The sequence below is a fragment of the Gracilinanus agilis genome, chromosome 2 (assembly GCF_016433145.1).
Source record: "Gracilinanus agilis isolate LMUSP501 chromosome 2, AgileGrace, whole genome shotgun sequence".
Lineage (NCBI taxonomy): Eukaryota > Metazoa > Chordata > Mammalia > Didelphimorphia > Didelphidae > Gracilinanus > Gracilinanus agilis.
The window spans coordinates 572952371-572976196 of record NC_058131.1 but is presented as its reverse complement, the minus strand read 5'-3'; the positions used below and the strand labels follow the sequence as shown (position 1 = coordinate 572976196).

Genomic DNA, 23826 nt, shown 5'->3' with positions numbered 1-23826 from the left:
TTTTTCTTTTTAAAAAGCTTTCAATTATTTTATCGCCTCTGATCATCACAATATTCTTATGAAGTAGGTGAGGAAGACATTATTCTCATTTGACAGATGAGGAAACAATAAGAAGTTTAGCACCTTATCTAAGGTCACACAGAAAATGACAGAATTGGGATTAGAATCCGTTTCTTGACTCTTAGTTGAATGGTGTTTCTATTCCTAAGGCTAACTATTTAAATAAGAAGCCTTCTACTTTGATCAGAGAGGTCTTGCCACTTAGATATTTACTGAAGTATGATTTCATAGTATGTCAGACTTCTGACAGATTTATTATAATATTATTCATTAGAATTTCTTGTGCAAAGCAGCAAGACAGTGTTATTACCCAATGTACAGACTGCTCACCAGCAGTTGGCTAAACTTGGGTTCAAGTTATGCCCCCAACACACATCAAGCTTTATGACTCTGGGCAAGTTATTTAACCCTATCAAGGACCCAGGCAACTCTCTAAGACTGTAAATTGCAGACAAGTTACCAATCTGCATGGATGCAGAGAATTTCCACACCACGAATTTCTTACACTAATGAAATCACAAATCCAGACCACCCTCCCCACAAAAAAATAAAATCAAAGCAAATACCCTTTAAAAATTGGTCTTAGGAACAAAAAGCCAAGAAAACAAAAAAATACATAAAATTTTCTTTTCTTCATAATGTAGCTTGGCCTTGAGTAATCTATTCAAGGGGGAAGAAACAAATTATTCAAATGTAAATAATTTTTTAAAAAAGAAAATGTAATGATATATTTATTGCAATTAGGGAGAGGAAAAAAATCTTATCTACTGAAGAAATAGAAGGGATATGAGATAAAATGGATAGATTTGATTGTATAAAAATAAATGCTGAACAAAACCAACATATTCAAAATAAAAATAAACAGAATGAAGAAAAAATATCTGCAAAAATGTATCAGGATAAAAATTTGCCATCTAAAATCTTTATGACACTGGTAAAAATTTATAGAAGTAGAGTCCATTCTTAATGGATAAACAGTCAAAGGATATTAATAGATAGTTCTTGATGGAAGAATATACAAATCCAATTCAACAAAATTGTCAATAACCTATTGAAAAATACTAAATATTTTAGTATTTACTAACTTACTAAAATACAAATAAAAACTAAGCTTCAACTTAATAGCTATTAAGTTGGCAAAAATAATTTAAAATTATAAACTTTAAGACTGGCACTGATGTAGAGAAACACAAATACTATTACAAAGCTGATAGAGCTATTAATGGCATAATCTTCTTCTAAAACAATATGGCAATGTTTAAAAGAGTTACAAAAACAAACATATCCTTTGACCCACTAATTCCACTACTACTAGGACTTCACCTTAAAGATAACAGTAAAAAAAGGGAGGAAATGTACTGTCAGTACAAAAAAAAAAGCAACAAAATAGTCCATATAAGCCAATGATTGAATGGCTGAATAAATTAGAAAATAAAATTTAATGAAATATTACTGGAATATAAAAATGACAAAGAAGAATAAAAACAAATATGGAAAGACATGAAATTATATAGTATGAAAAATCAGAACAACACATTAATTAAATATAACTCTGCAAACAATAGCAAAACCCCAAACTAATAAAAAATAGAAAAAAAGAAATCAGAAGAGGACATGGAAGTAATCTGGAAATTTTTAATATGATTTCCTTAAAGTTAACCTATATTTTGAAATAAAAAAATATACAAATTGGATTTTATGGAAAAAATTGGATTTTATTACTATACTTTAAAAAATAATTGTTTTTAATTACTGTTTAGAATTTTACAATTACAAAAAGAGTAATATTACTTTTATCTTCTTTCACTTGAACTAAAACTCCTCTGGAGAATATTTAATATAATGAATGATATACTGAAGGTCTTTAATACGCAGTAATTTTATGTTTATCAAGAATTTATATAATGCTTTTGGTTTTAAAAACAAAAGATGTTTTTATTTTATAAAAATCTTAAAATAATCAAAATAAAAATAGTTCTTTCCTAAAATTGAATAGAAATTATCAGTATTAGAAACATTTAATTTTAAAAATTGGTTTCTAAAGGGCAGGCAAGAGAAATATAAAAAACAAATTTCTTACTTTAATAAAAATTGTTACTTTACTGATTATTTTAGTGAAATTTGTATTATAGCAATTTTGGCAGTTCTTTGCCTGATGGCATGTCCAGTCTCATCAGAGCTATCTTTGAATGCCTGAAAAGGTGATAATGAACATTATTACACAGTGGCACCACCCAGCTTTCCTTCATATTTAAGGACATTCCCATTTCAAAATATAAGAACAAACTGGATTTTAAAAATACTTCCCAACAATGTAGTCTACTAGATGCGCATTACCATTGTGCACATAGGTGAGCCTCCTTTCTTCCCTAGTTACAATGTTCGCTATCCAGATGTCATTGCTATGGATGAAAGCAATCCAGTTTGGATCAGCAGGGCACAGTTTTGGATCCATCCTTATGTTGGGGCAACTGGTCTCCACTAAATTGGGTCTTAAGGGTTGTTGCTAGAAAAGCAAACATAAGATATTCTTAAATCTTTGTGGGCAAAAGGCAGGCCAATATATAGACATTTCATTTGGTTCTACCCTGACTATGAGATAAAGGAAATCTTTATGTAAAATGTTAAGTGGGATAACTTGGATATATAGTCTCCTATGGTATTCTTCTATTTTAATTCCTGAACTTGCAAAGAAAAAAATGGTTTTTGAGCAGCAGAGCTAGAGGTATTAACAGAACCCTTAGTTTTAATTTCACCAAACAGGAAAGACTTCTTAGACCAATTCTATACTATAAATTTTATTATTGTAAAGTAAAACTCTACATGAAGTAAACTGTAAAGCTAAATATGAAGAATACTTGACTAGTCATTGATTAATCTTTATTCAACATTAAAAAGTAAGCAATCAAAAAATTTGTTCACTAATACATAACAAAAACAGAATTATTGCAAAATAGTTAAAATAGATTTAATTATATAATTACATAAGAGAATCAATCCTATCACTAAATAAAATTACTATACCAATAATAAAATTTGATAAGAATAATAAAAGATTTCAAGAAGTTTGAAAGTGCTTCTAATTTTGACTAAACCAATATCTTTTAAAATAATTTGAGATTTATCTATTAAACATATGTAACAGAATTCATCAGAATGCCAAAAACTTGTTCCTTTACCTGACTTCTAAAAATTCAATTTCATTTTAATTTAATTTAACAAACCTTTTTGTAGGAGTGTCCAGAATGCAATTCTAAGTATAAGAAGTTGAAGGAAAAAGAGAAGCTAAAAAAATTTAGATAAAGCTTTGCCCTTATGAAGCCCATAGTCTAAACAGGAGATGTAGCATATATAGATATAAATATAATATATGATAATATGTAATAAGTATACCAGAGTGATTTAAAAAAAATCTAAAATAGGTGATCTTTCAGAGTCAAGGGTTATTACCAATTGGAAAATCAGGGAAGACTTTCTTCAGGGTAATAGCATTTGAGGTAGATATTAAGGAATGGACAAGAATTCAACAGCTGAAGGAGAGATAGGACATTCAAGTCTAAAGGAACAGTATGAGTATAAAAACTAGAGGTGGAAAACAAAGAGTATATTCAGGAGACTAAGACTACTTCAGTTTGGTTACAGGATAGTGTAATAATATGAAATAAGGCTAGAAAGGTGGAAGGGAACTAAAATGTCAAATACTTTGGATATTGGGTAAAAGAATTTAATTTAATCCTCATTAATTCAGTAAGGAACCATTTCCATTTCTGAGGAAAGAGACATGATCAGATATATACAAAAATATAAAGTATGAAGGATATGTCTAGAAACATTATGAAAGAACGACTGAGGGAGAGAAATAATGGAGGTAGAATGGAGGTATTTGAAGACTTAATGATTACTGGAGTCACAGACAGAATTAGTTAAAGAAAGATGAAAGAATAAATTTTAGAAGACTCGGTTTTGAATATGCTGAATTTGAAGTGCTGGTGGGATAGTTAGAGAAGTTCTATATGCAGTTGCAAATTTAGGTCTGGAGTTCAGAACTAAAAATATCAATATATGTGTTACTTGGATGGTGATAGTACTTGAAGTGATAGGAGAAAGTGACACTGTTAAGGGAGGATGTATACATATAGAAAAGAGAAAGGTCTCAAGGGCAGAACCTTGGAGAAAGGACACTCACATTAAGGGATGGGAAAGAAGATGAGCTAGTAAAAGAATTCATAGAAGTAAAAGGAGAACCAAGAGAATATGGCACCTTTGAAGTCAAGAGAGGACAAAGTATCAAGAAGTAGTCTCAAATGTCACAGAGGTGCCAAGGAGAAAGAAAACTGCATAAAAACTCCTCTCTTTTACATGATAAATTCCACAACTATCTTGAAACTGGTGTTAGATTTAGGAAAATGTCCTTTAAAAGGGCAGTTCAAGTACAGTGGTAAGGGAAGTAGCCAGATTATAAAGAATTGAAGAGAGAATAGGTGTAGAAAGTAGAAACATCAAAGACAGAGAGTTTTTGTCTTAAATTTGGCAATAATAGGTAAAAGAGAAATAGGATCATAACTGTAACATAGTAATAGTTGGCATTTATATAGTGCTTTAAGTTTTGCAAAACACTTTACAAATATTATCCCACTTTATCCTTACAACAACCCTGGAAATTTAGGTGCTGTTATTATCCTCATTTTTTTTTTAAATTTTCTATTAAATCCCTTACCTTCCGTCTTGGAGTCAATACAGTGTATTGGCTCCAGGGCAGAAGAGTGGTAAGGGTAGACAATGGGAGTCAAGTGACTTGCCCAGGGTCACCCAGCTGGGAAGTGTCTGAGGTCAGATTTGAACTTAGGACCTCCCATCTCTAGGTCTGGCTCTCAATCCACTGAGCTACCCAGCTGCCCCCTATTATCCTCGTTTTACTGTTGAGGAAACTGAAGAAGACAGGGTAAATGACTTGCCCAAAGTCATTCAGCCATTAAGTTCTGAAGCCATATCTGAACTCAGGTCTTTCTAACTATAAGTACAGCATTCTATCAACTGTGCCACCTTCATAGTTTAAATTATCAAGTTTTTTTTTTCTAAATTTTTATTTATTTTTTTGCTAGGCAAATTTGAGAACAGTTGTAGATATTAGGGAAGAAGTCATTGGAAGGGGAATAGTTGATGAAGCAAGGATGTGTAAGAAGTGGGAAGAGACAGGATTAAGAGGATAACCTATGTGACTAGAAGGAAGGATACAATAGGTGATGCAAGTGTTGCTGCTAAATTTTGGATAAGGAAGAAGAGTTGAGGGTACTCCCTATGGATGGCCTCAGTCTTCTCAATGAAGAAGCTAAGTCATTCACACTGTGGGGAGGGGAAGGAGTTACAGCTAGGGGCTTAGAGAGAAAGGAAAGGACCAGGAACAAAAGATAGGGAACAGATGAGTAGACCAGATTACTGACTATCAGTGAAGACCTAGCTACATTTACTACAAAAATTTGCAATGGAGGGAAAAAAGAGGATTTGATATACATTATAAGGAGTAACATATAAAGGGACAGGAGATTGTGGAAAGCCTAGATTTTAAGATAATAACTCATGCTTGTTTAGCACATTGCAGTCTGCAAAGTAATTTCCTCAGAACAACCTTTGGTGATTTTACATGAAGCTTTAAGGTCTGAGGCATGCCTGTTTTGGGGTGGCAGAAATGGAGTAGTTTTGTGAGGGGAAAGGAAGTGGGAGATTGGGGAATGGTGTAGTCAGGATGCTCTAGATCAGCAGTTCCCAAACTTTTTTGGCCTACCACCCCCTTTCCAGAAAAAATATTACTTATGTCCTCTGTCACATACTATCACTGCCCCCTTACAGTTATTCACCGCCCCCAAATGCACCTATGGCCATCACCGCCCCCCTGGATTGCTGCAGCACCCACCAGGGAGCAGTGGCGCCCACTTTGGGAGTCACTGCTCTAGATATTGTCAACATGAAAGATTAAATCTTCAAGGATTATGGTGGTGATGAAACGGAAATTAAGGCTTTGAATCAGGTAAAAAAAGACATGGTGAAATTTGAAGAGGAAACGAGGTTAGAAGACAAAAAAACAAGGATATGGAGAAGGTGCTATAAGAAGATTAAATGGACTTCAAAAGAGGAAAGGATGATGTAGAAGAATTATCTAGAACAGTGGTGGTGAACCTATGGCACGGGTATCAAAGATGGCACACAGAGTACTCTCTGTGGGCACATGTATTGCCCTTCCTCCCCAACCCCCAGAGTTTGTTACTAAAAAGGCAAAGGGACTTGGGTGGAGATGTTCCCTTCCCCCTCTCCATTGTGCCTGATGATATTTTTTCGCATTGTGCACCCTTCTGCCTAGCAGCCCAATGGGAATGCTTTCTTCCTCCCTTGTGTGGGGTAAGAGGGGGGCACCTGGCACTCAGTATTGGGATAGGGCACAGAACATGGTCTCTGGGGGTAGGCATGGCACATCATCTCTAAAAGGTTCACCATCACTGATCTAGAATGTTGGTGAGAAGCAAGAAGCCTATGCTACTCCCTCCTCTTGGCCCTCTATTCCCAGGGAGTGGAAATAAAGGCATCCATACTGCTATGGATGTGGTTTCCTGGGAGGTAAAAGTGGAAGAATACTGGACAAAAACTTCTAGGAAATGAGTCAAGAACTGTCGAGAGTTGAGAATAGTTTAGGAGTTCTAAACGGACACTGAAATGAATTAGGAGCTGAGCTTAACAGACTTGAAGTGGACTTGGAGAAGAGCAAGGATAATGAAAATAGAACCAAAGTTCAGGAGGATGATACTATAAATATACAGTTTGAATCTAAACCAGTACTGAAGAAACAATAAGATGAATAGGTTGTAGTCGTATAGTGGCAATATGAGAAACAGTCATGATTTAAAGGATCCTCCCCCTTTCTATCAATAACACCACCAATTCTTTTAGTCTCTTCATGCTTTCCAATCTTAGAGTTCTCTTTTTTAATGAAATATCTTATTTTTTCCTAATTACATTAAAAAATAATTTTTTACATTCTTAAAAAAAACTTTTCAGTCCCAAATTCTCTCTCCCTCTCTCTTCTTTTCCTCGCTTCTCCTCTGCTCCTTAAGAAGGCAAGCAATTTGATATAGATTATACATGTGCAGTCATGCAAAACACATTTCTATATTAGCCATGTTGCAAAAGAAAATACAGACCAAAAAAAAAACCCAAGAAAAATAATCAAAGTATTCTTCAATTTGCATTCAGATTTCATCAGTTCTTTCTCTGGAGGTGGACAGCATTTCTCATTAAATTTACTTTTTGATCCTCCCCTTTCCCTTTACTTCAATTCAGCAGCCAAACCTGTCAGTCCTTCCTCTGTAATCTCCCTCATGTTCATCTCTCTTTTTTTCCGCATGCCTGAATTATTGCATTGGCCTACTAAACTGTCTCCAGATCTTGATTCTCTTTCCCTTCTAAGCCAACCTACATATTATTACGAAACCAGCCTTTCTGGCACACAGGTCTGATTATAGCACCTCAGCTCTCAAAAATCTCTAATGGTTTTCATCTCAAATGGTTCCCCAAGTATTAAATGATGTTTAGTAGATAATCAACAAGCATTTGTTAAGGTGACTACCACATCCCATTCGCTGTGCTGGGGATTCAGAGGCAATGGCAATTAGAAGATGGGTCTGAAGGTTGGAAGAGGTCGGGACTGGATATAAAAGTTTTAGAATGATGTGTTTATAGGCAATGGTTGAAACTACAGGAGAAAGGGAAATTGTCTGGAGAGATTATGTAGAAAGAAAAGAAGGGGGCTAATAAAAGGTTAGGTTTTATTCAAGGAAAATTTATTGATGTTTAAATAATCAGATTTTAAAATGTCTTTTTGTCATTTAATATAATACATATATTTTTCACAGTATGGATAGAGTTTTCATTTTTAAAAGTTGGATATCATACATTTAATAGGTAGATGACATACAGTAAAAAATATATTCTACATTAAAACTATTTAGTTATGAAAATGTTTAAAATAAAAATTAAAATTTTTGCCAGGTCAACATAGCAGTATGAACAAATATCACCTCCTTTCATGATTTCCACAGTTGTTAATGCTCTTCTCTCTTCAAATTAAATTGCGTTTATTTATCTACATACATGCTATAATCCTCCAGCAAAAGGTAGGGGCTGTTTTATTTACTATGTATCCCTAGTACCCAACATGGTATCTTGCCTGTCCTAGATGTTTAATAAATGGAATTAATCTCAAAGCTATCTAACTGCTCTTATATGCCCTCATATCTTAGCTTTCATTATATTTTACTGTGTGCATCTCTTATCCTTTCCATCAGGTTGTATCTCTTTGGTATCTTATTTATTTTTATATTTCCCCAAGTACCTAGAATAAAGACTATAAATAGCATGTTGTAGATAACAAAATAGTTTTCCCAACAGAATAACTATATTTTTTCCCCCAGGAAAGGTTTCTTATGCTAATTCATAAACTTGTAAAACAAATACCAATATTCTTCTATTTGTTTTCATGGACACTTGAAGTACTAATGTATCTGAATTTCTTGTTGACAACAAAAAAGGATTTTAAAAAAATAATATTTCACTGCATTTTGGAAAAATAACAAAAAAGGAATTGATAAAGAAATTATTTTCTTAAATCCATCAGAGCTAAAAACAACAAAAACTACAGAGCTCAAAACTTTAGAAATTGGCACATTTGAACTTACAGTAAATCCATGTGGGCCTCCATCTTTTACATGGTATATTCCACTACCAGCTTGGAACAAAAATGTTCCACTTTCATGGTGATAATCATAAGAAGCAATTCCAATTGTTCCAATACGTTTTCTTTCTCTTAATAATTCTTCTTCTCGAGAATACATTCCATAGTCCAGGGTTGCCTAATGAAAAAAATAGGAATGCTACTTACTTTCATATTTTCTTCTTGATATTTATACCAATGTAGATTTAAAAGAACTAGATGTTTTAGCATTACCAAATTTTCTATTTGAAAGGAACAAATCTAAGTGCCCCAACATAGCCTGGGTATCTCAGAACTGCCTTTTACTAAAACCTCTCTTAAATGAATATAGAGTAAAGGATATTTCCTCATCTGGCAATTATATATATGTGTAGGAGAGCAAAGATAAAGATCAAATTTCCTGGTCCAAATTTCCTAGTCTTGGAAAGTTTAAGGCTCTTCCATAATTTGGTCACAATCAAATAATCCAAACCTTATTATCCAGGATCACTTTAAAAAAATATTCCACTCTAGCCAGATTAGTCTTACTAGCCCTACATATAACCTATTCCTTTTTACTTCCAGGTTTTTGCCTTCACTACTATCCCCACCAGAAATGTTGCCTTTACTGTCCAGAAAAGTCCTACCCATCCTTTAAAGCCCAATTCAAATGTTCAGTTCTTCTTCCATAAAAAATTCTCTGATCCCTTTAACCCAAAATATTAACTTCTCTTCCACAAACTAATTCCTGTAGCATTTCTTGTCTTTATCTTTTAGCATTTACCATATTAGTGTGCAGTCCAGTGTCCACACATTTTTTTATCTTCTCTATTCCATGTAAGTTCCTTGAAGTAAAGATTTAATTTTAATTGGTTTTCCCCCCAGAGTTTACTAAAATATTTTAACATACTAGTCACTTGATAAATGTGTGCTAATAATGATGAGGACATGCAGTGTTTTCATCTCAATTCAGAAACATTTTTGGAATTTATGTTCCTCATAGGTATATGTATAAAACAGAGTAAAAAAATTCATTAAGGCATTAATGTGAATTTTAAAATATACTATTGATTTCCCCATTAAATCATTTATTGAAATTTCATTATATGCTTAATATAGAGGCTTCATATTAAAAAAACTGTCCTTAGGAAGAAAAAGTTAACACATTTCATTCATTCATTGCCTTTTCACCTTTACTCTTAAATCTCATCTTTGGCTATTTCTATGCCAACTTCTTTGAAATCAACAAAGTGATTATTGAATATGTTTGAACTGAATTTTTTGTTTGAACTGAAAACCTCTTGAATTTTCTTGATATTGCATTGCCAATTCCTTGAATTCCGGGACTATACAGCTTTCATTTTCTTTATATTTCTGGTGCTTGGCAAGTGGCCTACATATAGTAAGCACTTTACACATCTTTGTTGGACAGCTAATATTTACATATCTAAATGTATAACCAAAAGTTTTGTTTAAAGCTAATAATAATTATCTACATAATAAAACTACACCTGGAATTCTGGCTTAATTTGCTAATTATTATGAGAGATGATCTATTTCAGGCCAATTTCTTCTATATATTTTTTAAAAATATGTATTTATTTGTGTGAAAGAATGTCATGCTACCAAGAAATATGGTTAAATATGCTATGAAAATAAACTAAGTCTATTTATCTTCAAACAAACAAATAAATTCATTTCAACAGCTATTTACTCAACACCTACTATGTAAGGCACTATGCTAGGCAGCGGGGATGAAAAGAGGAAAAATGACAGTCTTTTGTCCTTAAGGAACTTATATGCTAGTAGGAAGAAAACCACCATTTAATAAGTACACACACACACACACACACACACACACACACACACACACACACACAGAGTAAAGAATGGTGGGGAAAAAGGAGAGATCCACACTGTGTTATAGGAAAATGTGTGTGTATGTGTGTGTGTGTAAATACTTTCTGTGCTAAGAAATTCAAACATATGATCGATAATTGTTTACTGAGATTCATTGTCAAATACAGTGAAAGCAAGAGTTTGTTTTAAAATAATAAAAAATAAGGTTTAATAAAAGAATACCATGAGAGAGCCTAATTAATCAATTAATTGGGGAAATTAATAGGGGGAAATCAATTCTCCCTAGTTTCCCTTCAGAACAACAACATATTTTAGCTAATTCTCAACATTAGGTGCCTGACATATAATGATTGCTTGTGTTACTTTTTGCTTTCCCTTCCATTCATTTAAAAACTTACTTTGGGAAAAGGAGAGAAGAAATGAGAACTTTGAAGAATTAGGTTGGGGGAGCAGCTAGGTGACTCAGTGGATTGAGAGCCAGGTCTAGAGAGGGGTTATGGATTCAAAAATGGCTTCTGACACCTAGCTGTGTGACCCTGGGCAAGTCACTTAACTCCCTTTGCCTAGCCCTTACTGCTCTTCTGTCTTGGAATCAATAAAGATTCCAAGATTCCATGCCTAAAAACAAGAACACACACCCTGAATATTATCCTTGCAACACTCTCAATTATGTGTATGTATAAAAATAATTTTGGGGAAAGACAGATGTCTAGAACTATGATTTTACTGGCATAAGAAACTCCCAATGAGGAAATTTCTTCCTCTAGTAGAGATCAGCATCTTCTCCTGCAATTATGTTATTGAAGAGTTGCAGAGAGCACTGAGATATTAAGTGACTTGCCCAAAGCATCACAGTCAGTAGGTGTCACTCAGAACTTAAAACTATTCTGCACAACTAGCCTACCCAACTCTGAGGCAGTTACTACTTCTTTATCCACGACAACATTGTTTCCTTGTCCCTGCTCCCCAAAGACAAACAATGCTTTCAATTTTGCTATGTTCAAAGGTACACAACACAGTTAGAAGCACAAGTGGCATTAACATTAATAAGAATTCCAACTGCTAGTGGGGAAAATACATTGTAGTTAAGGTGTTAAAAAAAATAGCATTTCTACAAAGTAAGATTTTTAAAAACTTCCAGATAGTCTACATAGATTATTGAGCACTATATAACTAAAAAGTTTTAGGAAAAGAATGAGGCACTAAGAAGAAAAGCCACTTCAAGTCATTTCTTAATTAAAATGTTTTTTATAAACTACATTTCACAGGAATGAAAAGATTTAACCTTTTGAAACTATGAATACTTTAAAATCCTTATGCTCTATATCTGTGCAAACAAAAAAACTTTATAATTTCAACATCTAAATTAGGGGTTAATTATCTTATTTTGTGTCATGGATAACTTTGGTAGTCTCACGAAACCTATATAACCCTTCTCAGAATAATGCTTTTAAATGCTGAATAAATTTTAAAAGAAAATACATAAGATTATAAAGGAAAACAATTATAGTAACAGAGTTATTAAAGGATTAAAAATACAAATTTATGGAACCTATGTTAAGAACCCCTATCTAAAGCTAATTCTTCACTGTATGTGAAAAAGATGCAAGCATGACAATTCAAAGACATCTTAAAATTCCTACCTGAAAAAGATCTAAGAGTGGCTTCCAAGACAGCATTAAAACTGCTGCTTTGTTGATGGTTTTGGGAATTTCTGAATAAAACAGTGTGTTTTCTCTGTTTTCACCAGACATGGCTATAAGGAAAAAAAAAGTAATTTCTTATTATTAAACAGTTTTTTTTCCCTGCAAATGGAGAAACTATTTAAAAGACAACATAGTTGATTTTATCCTAGGAAACAATCATTAAAATGGCAGCTCTCTATATGAAGCACACAATCAATTGCTAACACTTTTTTTTACAGAAATGCCTAACAAGTGCCAACAAAAGAAGATGGTATACAGAGAAGCTTAATAAATGCTTGTTTCCTTCCTTCTAATTTGATGGAAGTGACTTGGCACTTCAAAATTGGTTTAACAAGCTGCTCTTTAATTAGGTTTGGTAGAGCGTTTTTTTCAAGTGATTATTTACAATCTGAATTCCTCTTTTCTAAACTGTTCTTTTGTATGAGCATTTATATTTTGGGAACTGAGGGTCTTTGGATATTTTTAGCATTTCCTTAGAAAAATTAGATGTGGATTTTTTCAGTTATATTCTTCATAAATGTTTTCACAAAAAAAAAAAAGAATGTTTTCACCAATCTATTATTTTTTCTACTATACTATTTCTTTCTTTTTTTTCTGGAACCCTTACCTTCTGTCTTAGAATCATTACTAAGTATTGGTTCTAAGGCAGAAGAGTGGTAAGGTCTAAGCAATTAGGGTTGTGACTTGCCCGGGGTCACAATGCTAGGAAGTATTTGTGACCACATTTGAACCTAGTACCTCTCATCTCTACTGGCACTTTTATCCACTGAGCCACCTAGCTGCCCCTACTATATTATTGTTTCTTGTACATGAAAACAACTTTAAAAAAACTGTAGAACTCTGATCAATGTAAAGATTACACACACAATTTCAATAGACAAATGATGAAATACCACTCTTCCCACTTCTTGGCAGAGAGCTGATGGAGTGTAGGTGAAGAATGAGACATATTTCCAGATGTGACCAATGGGTGAATTTGGTTTGCTTGATTACACTAATTTATATCAAAGGAGGACACTTATTATGGGATATGAGAAAGATTATTAAAGGGAATTAGAGGGAAGTGACAGACACACAAAAAAAAGAGAGGAAATAAAGAAAATATTATTAATGAAACCCTCAAAAATATACATTAGTAAGTAGAAGGAAGTCCTGTTGTCATCAGAAAAAAATGTGGCAATGTACTATTTTGTTAAATTTAATATACACTTTAAAAGCAAGCTACAAGTAATTGAGAATTATAGTTTCATAATCAAACTTTTAAAAAAATTCTTTGGATATGGAAATGTTCATTATGTCAAATTCGCAGTAAACAAGGGAGAAAAAGAAATTGGGTTTAAATTTGTTTCCGAACTAACAGTTTTTCTGATGCATGTATTAAATAGCAATTACCTCAATTTGTATTTTCCTGGGTTTATCAAATACTAATCTTGTGTATATCTTTGGTTCATTGTCTGAGATTTTCTATTGTGTTTTGGTGACATATTTCTCTATATTTTTGCACAATATCAGATATTTTTATGAGAATCACTTTGTAATAATCTTTAAAGTCTATAAATTCAAAATTCCTTGATATTTCTTATTTTTGGAAACTTTTAATTCTTCATTTTTTCCTTCAAATGAGGACATTTTTTGGATCGGTTCCTGTTTTTTTCCTTTTTTTTTCATCTCATGGACTGTTTATCTGAAATATAGATCTTATGTAGTCTTTTATGATTTAATTATAAACCTGCTCAAAATGCAGTTTTCTGTGATGCCTTTTGACCCAATTTAGCAAAAAGTTGAAAAAATTTGTTTGCCTGAATTCTCCTTCTTTCTTAGTGAACAAAGACTGCAGAGAAGGACCAATTCTGACCAAGGAGCTAGGCACTAATTTCAAGAAAAAATGAATTAGGTTGCAGTATGATACAGTGGAATTAGCACTAAAATAGGACAAAGGACTTGAATCTGTCCTGGGCTATTTGTATGGTCAAAGACTACTCATTTTTTCAACTGTGATTTCATTATTTTGGGAACTCGAGTAGAGGAAATTTCCTTTCCTTGACCAATACAGACTGGTAGCTTTTCTGCAATTTATAGTCTGCTGAAAGTTATTCAGGGAACTGAAAGATTGACTTGTCTAGGATACATAGCCATATATGTTAGAGACAGGGCCTTGACCTAGGATTTCTTGACTCCTGAGCTGGTTTACTAATAAGAAATATAAAAGCAAAATTATGTATACAAAGGTAAAACCTAAATGTGTTTCAAATTATTATTTTTTTGCTTGGATGAAGGGGGTTTATGTATGATATTAAATCCCTTAGTAATATATATCAAGATAAAAATGCCACAAATTTTTCTTTAATGAGAAGGTTGCTTTTAATTATCTGTGCTTCCCTGGATAATTATTTCTTTGGAGAAACAGTTGAAAATGGAATGTTTAGGGTGGGTGGCTCTTAAATTTAACATCTTCTTCATCTTGTGGATTTATGGAGTAGAGACCAAGAAGAGAATCAATCTAGGAAAAGGGAAATTAGTAACCAAATATAAGAAATAAGGACAACCTAACATTTCACTTCCAGGGAAATGCATACTTACCTCACATTGGGAATTAGTTCCTTTCTGGTCATTGCATTTATTTAAAAACTACATGAAAGTTCTTATGTGAAATGTTCATATTTGTCTATTTGTAATTTTAAATGTTTAAATCCAAAGAAAATTTGTACTATGAGAAAAGGGGGAAGGGAGGGAACACACTAAAATTATAATATTTCTCAACTAAAAATGTTTTTCCTTTTCAAAAGAATCAGAAGGTACAAATATGGTCTAAAATTCATTATGCCTGAATTAGAAAACCTGTAATTGAACTCACCAAGGTAATAGACCCTGTCCGAATGAGGCCCATCTGGATCATTCTTCTTTACAAACATAAAGTCATGTGGTGCCTTCGCCATCATGTAGCCATGGTATTTCCTGGTATCTGCAAGGAGTTTCTTAAGCTGACTCCAGGAATATCTCTCAACATAAAATGGCTCCAATTTAGGCTGTTCTTGTGATTCAACATTCTCCTCACATTCTGTAGTTTCAAAGATTTCAACACCCAGCTGTTCAGTTTCCATTGCTGCTGCCATGTTGCATTTTCCTGGAAAAGTAAGCCACAAGTAGCAGTTTATGAGGCGTCCCTTCTGTTGAATTGATTAAAATGTGAATCTAACAGGAATGAAAGAGAATCAGTCAAAAAAGATGCAACTTTCACCATAGCTGAAATAAATAATAAGAGCAATAGCTTTCCCTCCCCTTTGCTCATTTTAAAAATTGAATTTATTATCTATTTTTAAAATTGAAGTAAAGCCTATTCTATACAATCATTAGTGATCCCCTTGGGACTTTCTATAAGGGTTTTCCTGATAGGCTTTGCCAAAATTCTATCTCCACTCCCACACTGGAAGGAAGTGGGCCATATGCCCATTGGCTGTTAGGTTTCATCCCAGTGCTGGCTTCAAATCAGTGCTGAAGCTGAATGTGCAAAGGCTGTTAAGTGCTTTGGCACTAAAAGGGAGGATACATTTGGCAAATGGAGATTGCTAGAATTGAGTCAAATCACCACCACCAACTGAAACAGAAGAAAAAACTGTTACTTACATGGAGTTTTTTATCCACAGGTTCTCAAGCGCTTTGCTAACATCCATTTAATACTGGTAATTTGCCATAAAACATCTACATTAGTTAATAACATTTCAACTTTTTCATATTTTCAGATGAAATCCTGATGGCGAAAAGTTTAACTGGCTAGTTCACAATTCTGCTCTAGTCTAGCCACCACTATTCTATGAATTTAAGCTTGGGGTAAAAGAAAAAAAAATAAAGCAATAAGAGTTTTTTTTAAAAATGTGTTTTATGAAAATTTCTCTAAGGCCAAATTAACTACATAAGTTATAAGCATCATCAAGTAAGAGACACACTTCTTTCACACAATATCACATATTTGCAACACAAAGTACTTAGTATTTTTTGTAACCAAAAAATTCAGTATAAAAATCTGAAGGGCACTTTTCCCTATTTTACAAATGAACTTTTAAAACACTATAGCACACACTGACCTATTTGTAGTTAACTGCAAAATACTCTACTTCTTTCACAAATCCAGAACTAAAGTTGCTAATTCCAATACTTAATCATAAATTAAATTTGCAAAGTAATACCAATAGGAAAATATTAACATCATAACTAGTATTCACTAATAATACAGCTGCCACAAATGTATATTGATTTTACAAAAAAAGAAACTATAAATAACTATTCAACACACAAAGCTATTTTATTGATGCCATTAAGTTGCAGGCATTTGGGTTTGGGGCTTTATATCCATAAAATTAAACTAATAGATATCACAGCTATAATGTACCATTGGAGTACAATCAACAAATGGATTTAGGTTTAAAATTATCAATTTTACAAATTATCATGTAACCTACCCCTTGTTGTTGTTCTGCCTTAAATCAATGCTTAGACAGAAGGTAAAGGTTTAAAAAAAAACCAACAAATTATTATAAGCTTTTGGTGAAAAACAATTGCCACAGAACGTGGTTTATGATGTACAGTGTATATCAACCCAGCCCTAATAGCACATATACTAGGTCTAAAAATCTCTTGCTACTGGGACATTGTGTCTTTTGATATGCTACAAAGAAATAGCATGATACTTCAATGAATGCCAAGAAAAACAGATTAGAAACTTTATGTTAGACAATTACACTAAATATACTCTTTAGAATAAGTACTACAACAGCATTCACTTCTAGATCACTGATTAAAATCCAAACCAACTCAACAGGGAATTGAAGTTATTTAATTCAATTAATATTTACTGAGTATACAGGGATACAATGCAGTATATTATAGTAGTGGTTTACCCACCTAATAGTGGTGGCTACTTTCTGTGAAATGTATCAGTTCTAAATGAATTGAGATACAAAGAAATCACCCCTCAAATTCTTTCTTCTTGAACAAGCATCAAAGCTTACAATATGGAAATTTATGCCCAAAATAGTGATACAAACTATTGGAATAAGGAACAATATCATGGCAAAGTAAATGTAATTGCAAACTGTCCTAGTGCCATAATACGCATAGGACCAGACTGATAATTCCAAGCAAAAAGAACTTCTAGGTGAGCAAACTATTCCTACTAATGCAAGTCATCCCCTTCCCTGCAACCTACTAGTTGCTTAGGGCATTGAGAAGTTAAATGTATTGCCCAGGGTCACAAAAACTGATGTGTCAGAGGTAGGACTAGATCCCAGGTTTTCCCAGTTTCCCAGCTGGTTTTCTATCCATGCTGCTCCTCTATAGTAATAACTCACATTTATAGAGTGTTTTAAGGTTTACAAAGTACTTTCCTCACTATTAGACAAGTTGAATATTTAAGAAGAGAAAACTGAAACTCTGAAGTTAACTAATTTGTCCATGGCCACACAGCTAGTAAATTCTCTGTAGTGAAAGGGCATTGCTCATACAGCCATGGGTTATATTGCCATTTCTGATGTTATCAGCTTTTCTCTAACTTTCTTATTAATATTTCTTCTGTCCAAATGAAATTGCCAAGCTTTGTTCTCTTGTTTTTAAAAGAAATTCTCTAATATACTTGCATTCTTAGACTGCCTAAAATGCAAAAAACAATACTACAATTCATAGAGCAACTCTGGTACTTATACTCCCACAGCCAAGCTCCTTTTATCACTTTAAGAACCTTTACAGGTACCCAATTTTATCTATTCCTATCTACACATTCAAAAAGATCTCTTTCAAAAGATGCTACTGCATACACAGATCCTTCTTGTTCTTACAGTTCTTTTCTCACCAACATGTTTCCTTCTTTTACGTGTTAGTACTAGTTACTAAATACAGGTAGTTTAAATTAGATAAATATAGTTAAGATAGTATTTATCTTATATTCCAGCAGTATGAAGGTTCCATATATAAATCCTTCTTTTTTCCTAGTGTTATTCCTAGAATTTTTATTTTCTAAGATGGAACAAGATTCTAGTCATTCCTTTTCTTAGTAAATAGCTATTTCATGATTTAGTTTATTATTATAAAAAACAAACAAACAAACCTTGCCTTCGGTCTTAGAATCAATACTCTGTATTAGTTCCAAGGCAGAAGAGAGTAAGGGCTAGGCAATGAGGGTTAAATGACTTCTTCATGGTCTGGGGTCATAGCTAGGAAGTGTCTGAGGGCAGATTTGAACCTAAGATTTCCCATCTCTAGGCCTGGCTCTTAATCCACTGAGCCAACTAGCTGCCACCTCAAGATCTAGTTTAAATGGTATTCTACTTATATGAGGGTTAACTTAAGTGTCTTATATTTGCATATCACATTTTCAAAGTATTTTTAATTGATGTTTATGAACACTCTTAGAAAAATGTACAAATATAAGACAATATCATTAATCTATGATTATATTGCTAACCCTAGACTGAAAAAGACTTTGGTAAGACAATGCTATTTCCCTATATCTTCATTTCCCTGTCTTCTGGGTAATGAAATAAGTTCAATTAATTAGAAACAGATTAAGTTCATCAGGCCAATAAATAAGAAAGCTCCACTTTGGGTGCTACAACTCCAGGAAGAAGCATCAGAATTGGACACAAAAATGGCATGTTTTAGGAGTTAAGATAGAGGGCAGGGAATGTGCTACCAATTTAAGGATTCCTCTGCTTTTTTTTTTTTCTCATTTATAAACTCGAAACATTTTAAGTTACTTCTTGTTGGAAAAGCATTTGTTAGGATTGTTGTAGAAACTTTGGGGGTGGTGAGAAACGGAATATAAGAATTATTACTCTAAATCTGTCCATCCATTTGACATGCATTTAACACCAGGATACCTGCAGAATGCCTAGGAAAGTATCAGGGAAGTAGGAAGAGACGAAGGGTTAATAAATGACCGTGGGGTTGGCAAAGATCTGAAAAACACCACTTGCGAGCCTTAACACAAAGATGTCAGATCGGTCTTCAGAAAAAAAAGTCTTTGTTGCCTCAGTTCCTTGCTTTTAGGAACTGGGCCACCAAACTGACATCTTTAAAGGGGCCACCAATAGCAAGCTCCATCTCAGACTCTCTCGGGGATGCACGCCAGAGTTCCCACAGGAGGAGGTGGAAGGGAACCAAGAGGGAGGCACAGGCCGGGAGGGGCAGGCTACGGCCTAGGAAGACAGGGAAGCGAGGAGGTGTCTCCTCGGAGACCTCGATGGAGCAGCAAGGGCGGGCGGGCAGAGCGCTCTCATTGGGTAGAAGGTGAGACAGGAAGGGGCAAGCTGGGGAAGAGGAGTGACCCAGAAGCAGGAGGGGGGAGGGGACTGACGTTAATGGGGGAGCGACTGTTGGCGCTTTGGAGTGAGAGGTTATCAAGGGGCAGAGGGCCGGAGAGGCCGGTGCGGGGGATGGAGGGCAGGGAGCGAGGCCGCAGGAGGGGGCGTGGAAGGGCCGGGCCCAGGGACAGGGGAGGGGGCTCGGGAGGAGGCGTTGAAGGCCCAGGGCTCCCAGCCACGGCGCCCAGTCCTCTCCCGAGCCCTCGGGAGTTGGAGGGTGGGGGCGGATACTGCACCTTCCCCTCAGCCCCGCCCGGCCGGCCGGTCCCGACGCGCCCTACAGACGGGGCCGCCGCCGCTTCATGCCGCGCCCCGCCCTCCCTAGACTCCAGTCCCGGTTGCGGCGACTGCCCCGGCGCCGAGCGACTCCTCAGCTGCCGGCGGGCAGGCGGGCGACACTGCTGAACACGGATCCTGGCGGTGACGGCTCCCGCACTTCCGGTTCCTCGCGGACCCGCCCGCCGCCGGCCTTGCCGCAGACACTGGTGCCGCCGCTGCCGGGCCAAGAAGGGCACCCAGCTCCCTGTCCCGGCGCGGCCCAGAGCTACAGCGACCCCGGGCGGCGGGAGGAGGGAACGCGGGGACATCTGTGCCAGCAGCGGTTAAGGCTGGGGAGGTCCTTAAGTGAAGGGAATACGCAAAAGGACTGAGCAAATCCTAGGGAGAAACCAGTCATTCAACAAACATTAACTTTTATTTTTACTTGCCTTCCTTCCTTCCTTCCTTCCTTCCTTCCTTCCTTCCTTCCTTCCTTCCTTCCTTCCTTCCTTCTCCTTTCTTTCTTTACTTCCTTCCTTTATAAATCACTTATAACAATAGGTATACAAAGACAAAAATGAAACAACTCCTGTCCTCAAGGAACTTCTGCTTTATCAGAAAATGAAGGACTTGGACAGAAAATGAAAGTGCTGCAGACTGAGGAAAATGGAAATTGGGGAAAGAAATATCAAAGTAAGAAGGAAAAGAAAACATGCATTTATTTGAAAAATAAAACGAAATAGTGGAAGATGATCTTCTTTCTACCCCTTATCAAAACCAACATCGGGCTCCAGCACTGTTCTGACTCAGGACAAGGGGCAGAATTTGTGATAATAGCATTAGTCACAGGCCCTCTTAGGGTTCCAGTGTTTCTTTTCCTTGTTGTTTTCACTTTAAGATTAGGGCAAGGAGCACCTCCATGGACTCTTTTCAGATTTTTCTTCTCCTGAGAACTAAAGATGTCATTCCCTTTGCAAGGCAAATTAGAAAACTTTCAAGAGCTATATATAGATTTGTTTATAGATCTGATAATATATAAAATGATTTGTAAATCTTAAATATAAATATAAGCTATTATATATGTATATATGGTATATGGGGGTACATATTACTACTAATAACGTATATAATGGTTTATTATTCCCACTTGACAAATGAGAAACTTAAGGGCTACAAATGTTAAGTGTTTTGCCCAAAGACACAGCTAAAATAGGGGAAGAGCTAGGAGTCAGGACTTGATTTCATGATTATTAATAAAGCCGACTTTTCACTATTCTAGTCTGCCTGAATTCAAACCTTTTGTGGACCACTTAGCTTTACATCTTATATTCTTAAACTAAACTATTTGCTTCTGGCAGCTCTCTTGTTTATCCATGTCTTCATCATATGGGAAACTTTATTAAAAAGTTGGCTACATTAATGAAAATTAATTCCTGCTTACTAGAAAAACAATGAAACAAGGGGTTGTAAATGACTAAGCTGACTGGTAAGAAAATGAAACAGTGTATTCTATTGCCAGTTGAAATGACTCTTTATGGAGAAATATCAAAAGTTATTACAAAGTAATGCAATGAAAAAGTAAAACTTGGAATGATAGATACATTGATTGCAACTATGTAAACTATATATTCAAAATAATAGAAAAATGTCTCTTCCTGCTGTCATTAAACATGCTCAGATTTCATTCTCAGAAACCTTTTGTTGTTGTTTCAGTCATGTCCAACTGTTCCCCATTAGGAGTTTTCTTGGCAAAGATCCTGGAGTGGTTTGTCATTTCCTTCTCCAATAGAAACTTTAATTTGCCTCTACTATCCCCTTGACTATCACCCTCTATCTCTCCTCCCTTTCCTAGGGCACTCCTCAAAAAAAAGCTATGTGAATTTTTTGTCTTCACTTTCTTACCTACCACTATTTAGCCTCTTGCAATCCAGCTTCTGTTCCCACCATAGACTGAAACTGCTATATGCAAGGTCACCAATGATCTCTTTATTGCTAAATTCTTTCCCCGCCCCCCCCCAAAATTTACTCTTGATCTCTTGGCAGTATTTGGCACCATTAATCCTTCCCACATTCTTTCTGCTTTCTTTTCTATGGGTACTTCTGAGCACTCTTTCTACTTTTATTTGACAAATCCTTCTTGATCTTCTTTATAGAGTAATTATCATGTGTTCCCAATAGTCTTCCTCATTTATGGGTGAACACCAGATCTCTTTCCTTTTCTTAATGATTTCTCTTTCAGTAATCTCATTAATTCTCATAGATTCAACTATATTCTCTATGCAGATGATGACCAAATCCAAGCTCTAGTTTGCATTTTATGATCATGCAAACAACTATGTACAAAGAAGATATTGAGTAGATGGAAGTTATCTCAGAAGGAAATACTACCATCAAAAATTGGAAAATGCTTCTTGCAGGTTATACTTTTGCTGAGAATTAAAGGAAATAAGGGAAACTAAGACAGAAATGAGGAGGTAGAGTTTGAGGCATAGGAAAGACTGGCTGAAATTCAAGGTGTTGAGAAAGACTATTGTGGGCTACAATGACCTGAAATCACCCAGAAAGGAAAGTCACAAAAATAGCATCTTTGATTTTTATTTTGATATGAGATGAGATGAGATGAGTGAAGCCCTCAGTCTTCCTTGCCCCTCCTTAGTACTTCCATCTTTATCTGTCTTATTTTCTCTTATATACAAGCCTCCTGGATTCCAAAATTTTTCTTTCTTCATTCATTAGCCCATCCATTCATTTATTTTTTAACATTCCAACCATTTCTGGTGAAAGATATCGTCTTTGATCACAAAAAGCTTAAGATTTTGTTGGGATATTTGCTGCCCAAGCAGCTATACTGAAAAATACTATAATCATGGAGTATAACCTTAACCTTATTAAGTCATTCAGAAGATTATATTTGTATATCCTATTCTGTAATCATCCCTCCTATGAATAAGAAAGAATGGGAATGACAGTGTAGATACAAGCCAATCTAACATAAGCATATTTTTGTAGAGAAAGATGATCATACTAACACCAGCAGTGTATGTGTTTTTTATAGTAGTTAGGATGGATTTGCAATAAGCAATCAACATTTTCATGTCCAGTCTCCCATGTAACAAACTGTACATTAACATTTTCAGCCTTGTCCTCCTATTTGCATAGCACCCAGTTGACCTCAATAGGATTATCATCAGATACTACTTTCATCAGCAGTAAATGGCACACAGTTAACTTCTTAGTTCTCTAGCAAACCTTTCATTAGGTACCTCTCTAATTCTTTCTTTCTTTTTAAATTCTTACCTTCCATCTTAAAATTGATACTAAGTATTGGCTCCTAAGCAGAAGAGTGATAAGGGATAGTTAATGAGGGTTAAGTGACTTGCCTAAGGTCACACAACTAGGAAGTGTCTGGAGTTCACATTTGAACTCAGAATCTCCCATCTCCAGGCCTACCTCTCTATCCACTAAGCCATCTAGCTTTCCCCTAACTCTTCAACTTGGGTGCTGTCAATATCCATGTCTCTGCATATCCATATCTATATACTGTATATGTGGTATGTTTACATATTTATATAATATACATATACACAAACACTTGTATATCTTATATATGTCTGATATATATGCATATACATTTATATACCTTTGAAGATATCTATAAACATATGAGTGTATATTTACATTTAAATACATATAAAAGGAGAGGACTGTTTTATTTTTGTCTTTGTATCCTCAGAAAATTAACTGGCACATAGTAGGCAATAAATGCTTATTGATGATAAGTATAGATACACACAAGATAGGTATAAGCATAGGGTTGGAAGGCAAGACCTTGCAAAAATAATAGAAAGAAATG

At 34.9% G+C, this 23826-nt stretch overlaps 1 protein-coding gene across 2 annotated transcripts in view; it reads right to left on the bottom strand.

The window, feature by feature from the left end:
* DPP8 (dipeptidyl peptidase 8) overlaps positions 1 to 20014 on the bottom strand; it is a 78447-nt gene extending 58433 nt beyond the window's left edge. Inside the window, exons 1-5 of one of the 2 annotated variants that reach the window (XM_044665343.1) lie at positions 19952 to 20014; positions 15218 to 15487; positions 12301 to 12413; positions 8784 to 8957; positions 2398 to 2566 (exon numbers count right to left, since the gene is read on the bottom strand). In XM_044665343.1, coding sequence (XP_044521278.1) covers positions 2398 to 2566; positions 8784 to 8957; positions 12301 to 12413; positions 15218 to 15476 — 715 coding nt within the window. In that variant the 5' untranslated portion in view covers positions 15477 to 15487; positions 19952 to 20014. Of the gene's footprint in view, positions 1 to 2397; positions 2567 to 8783; positions 8958 to 12300; positions 12414 to 15217; positions 15488 to 19951 lie in introns of those variants that run through there. The other variant, XM_044665344.1, reaches the window with a different exon arrangement.
* Positions 20015 to 23826: the final 3812 nt, after the last annotated feature.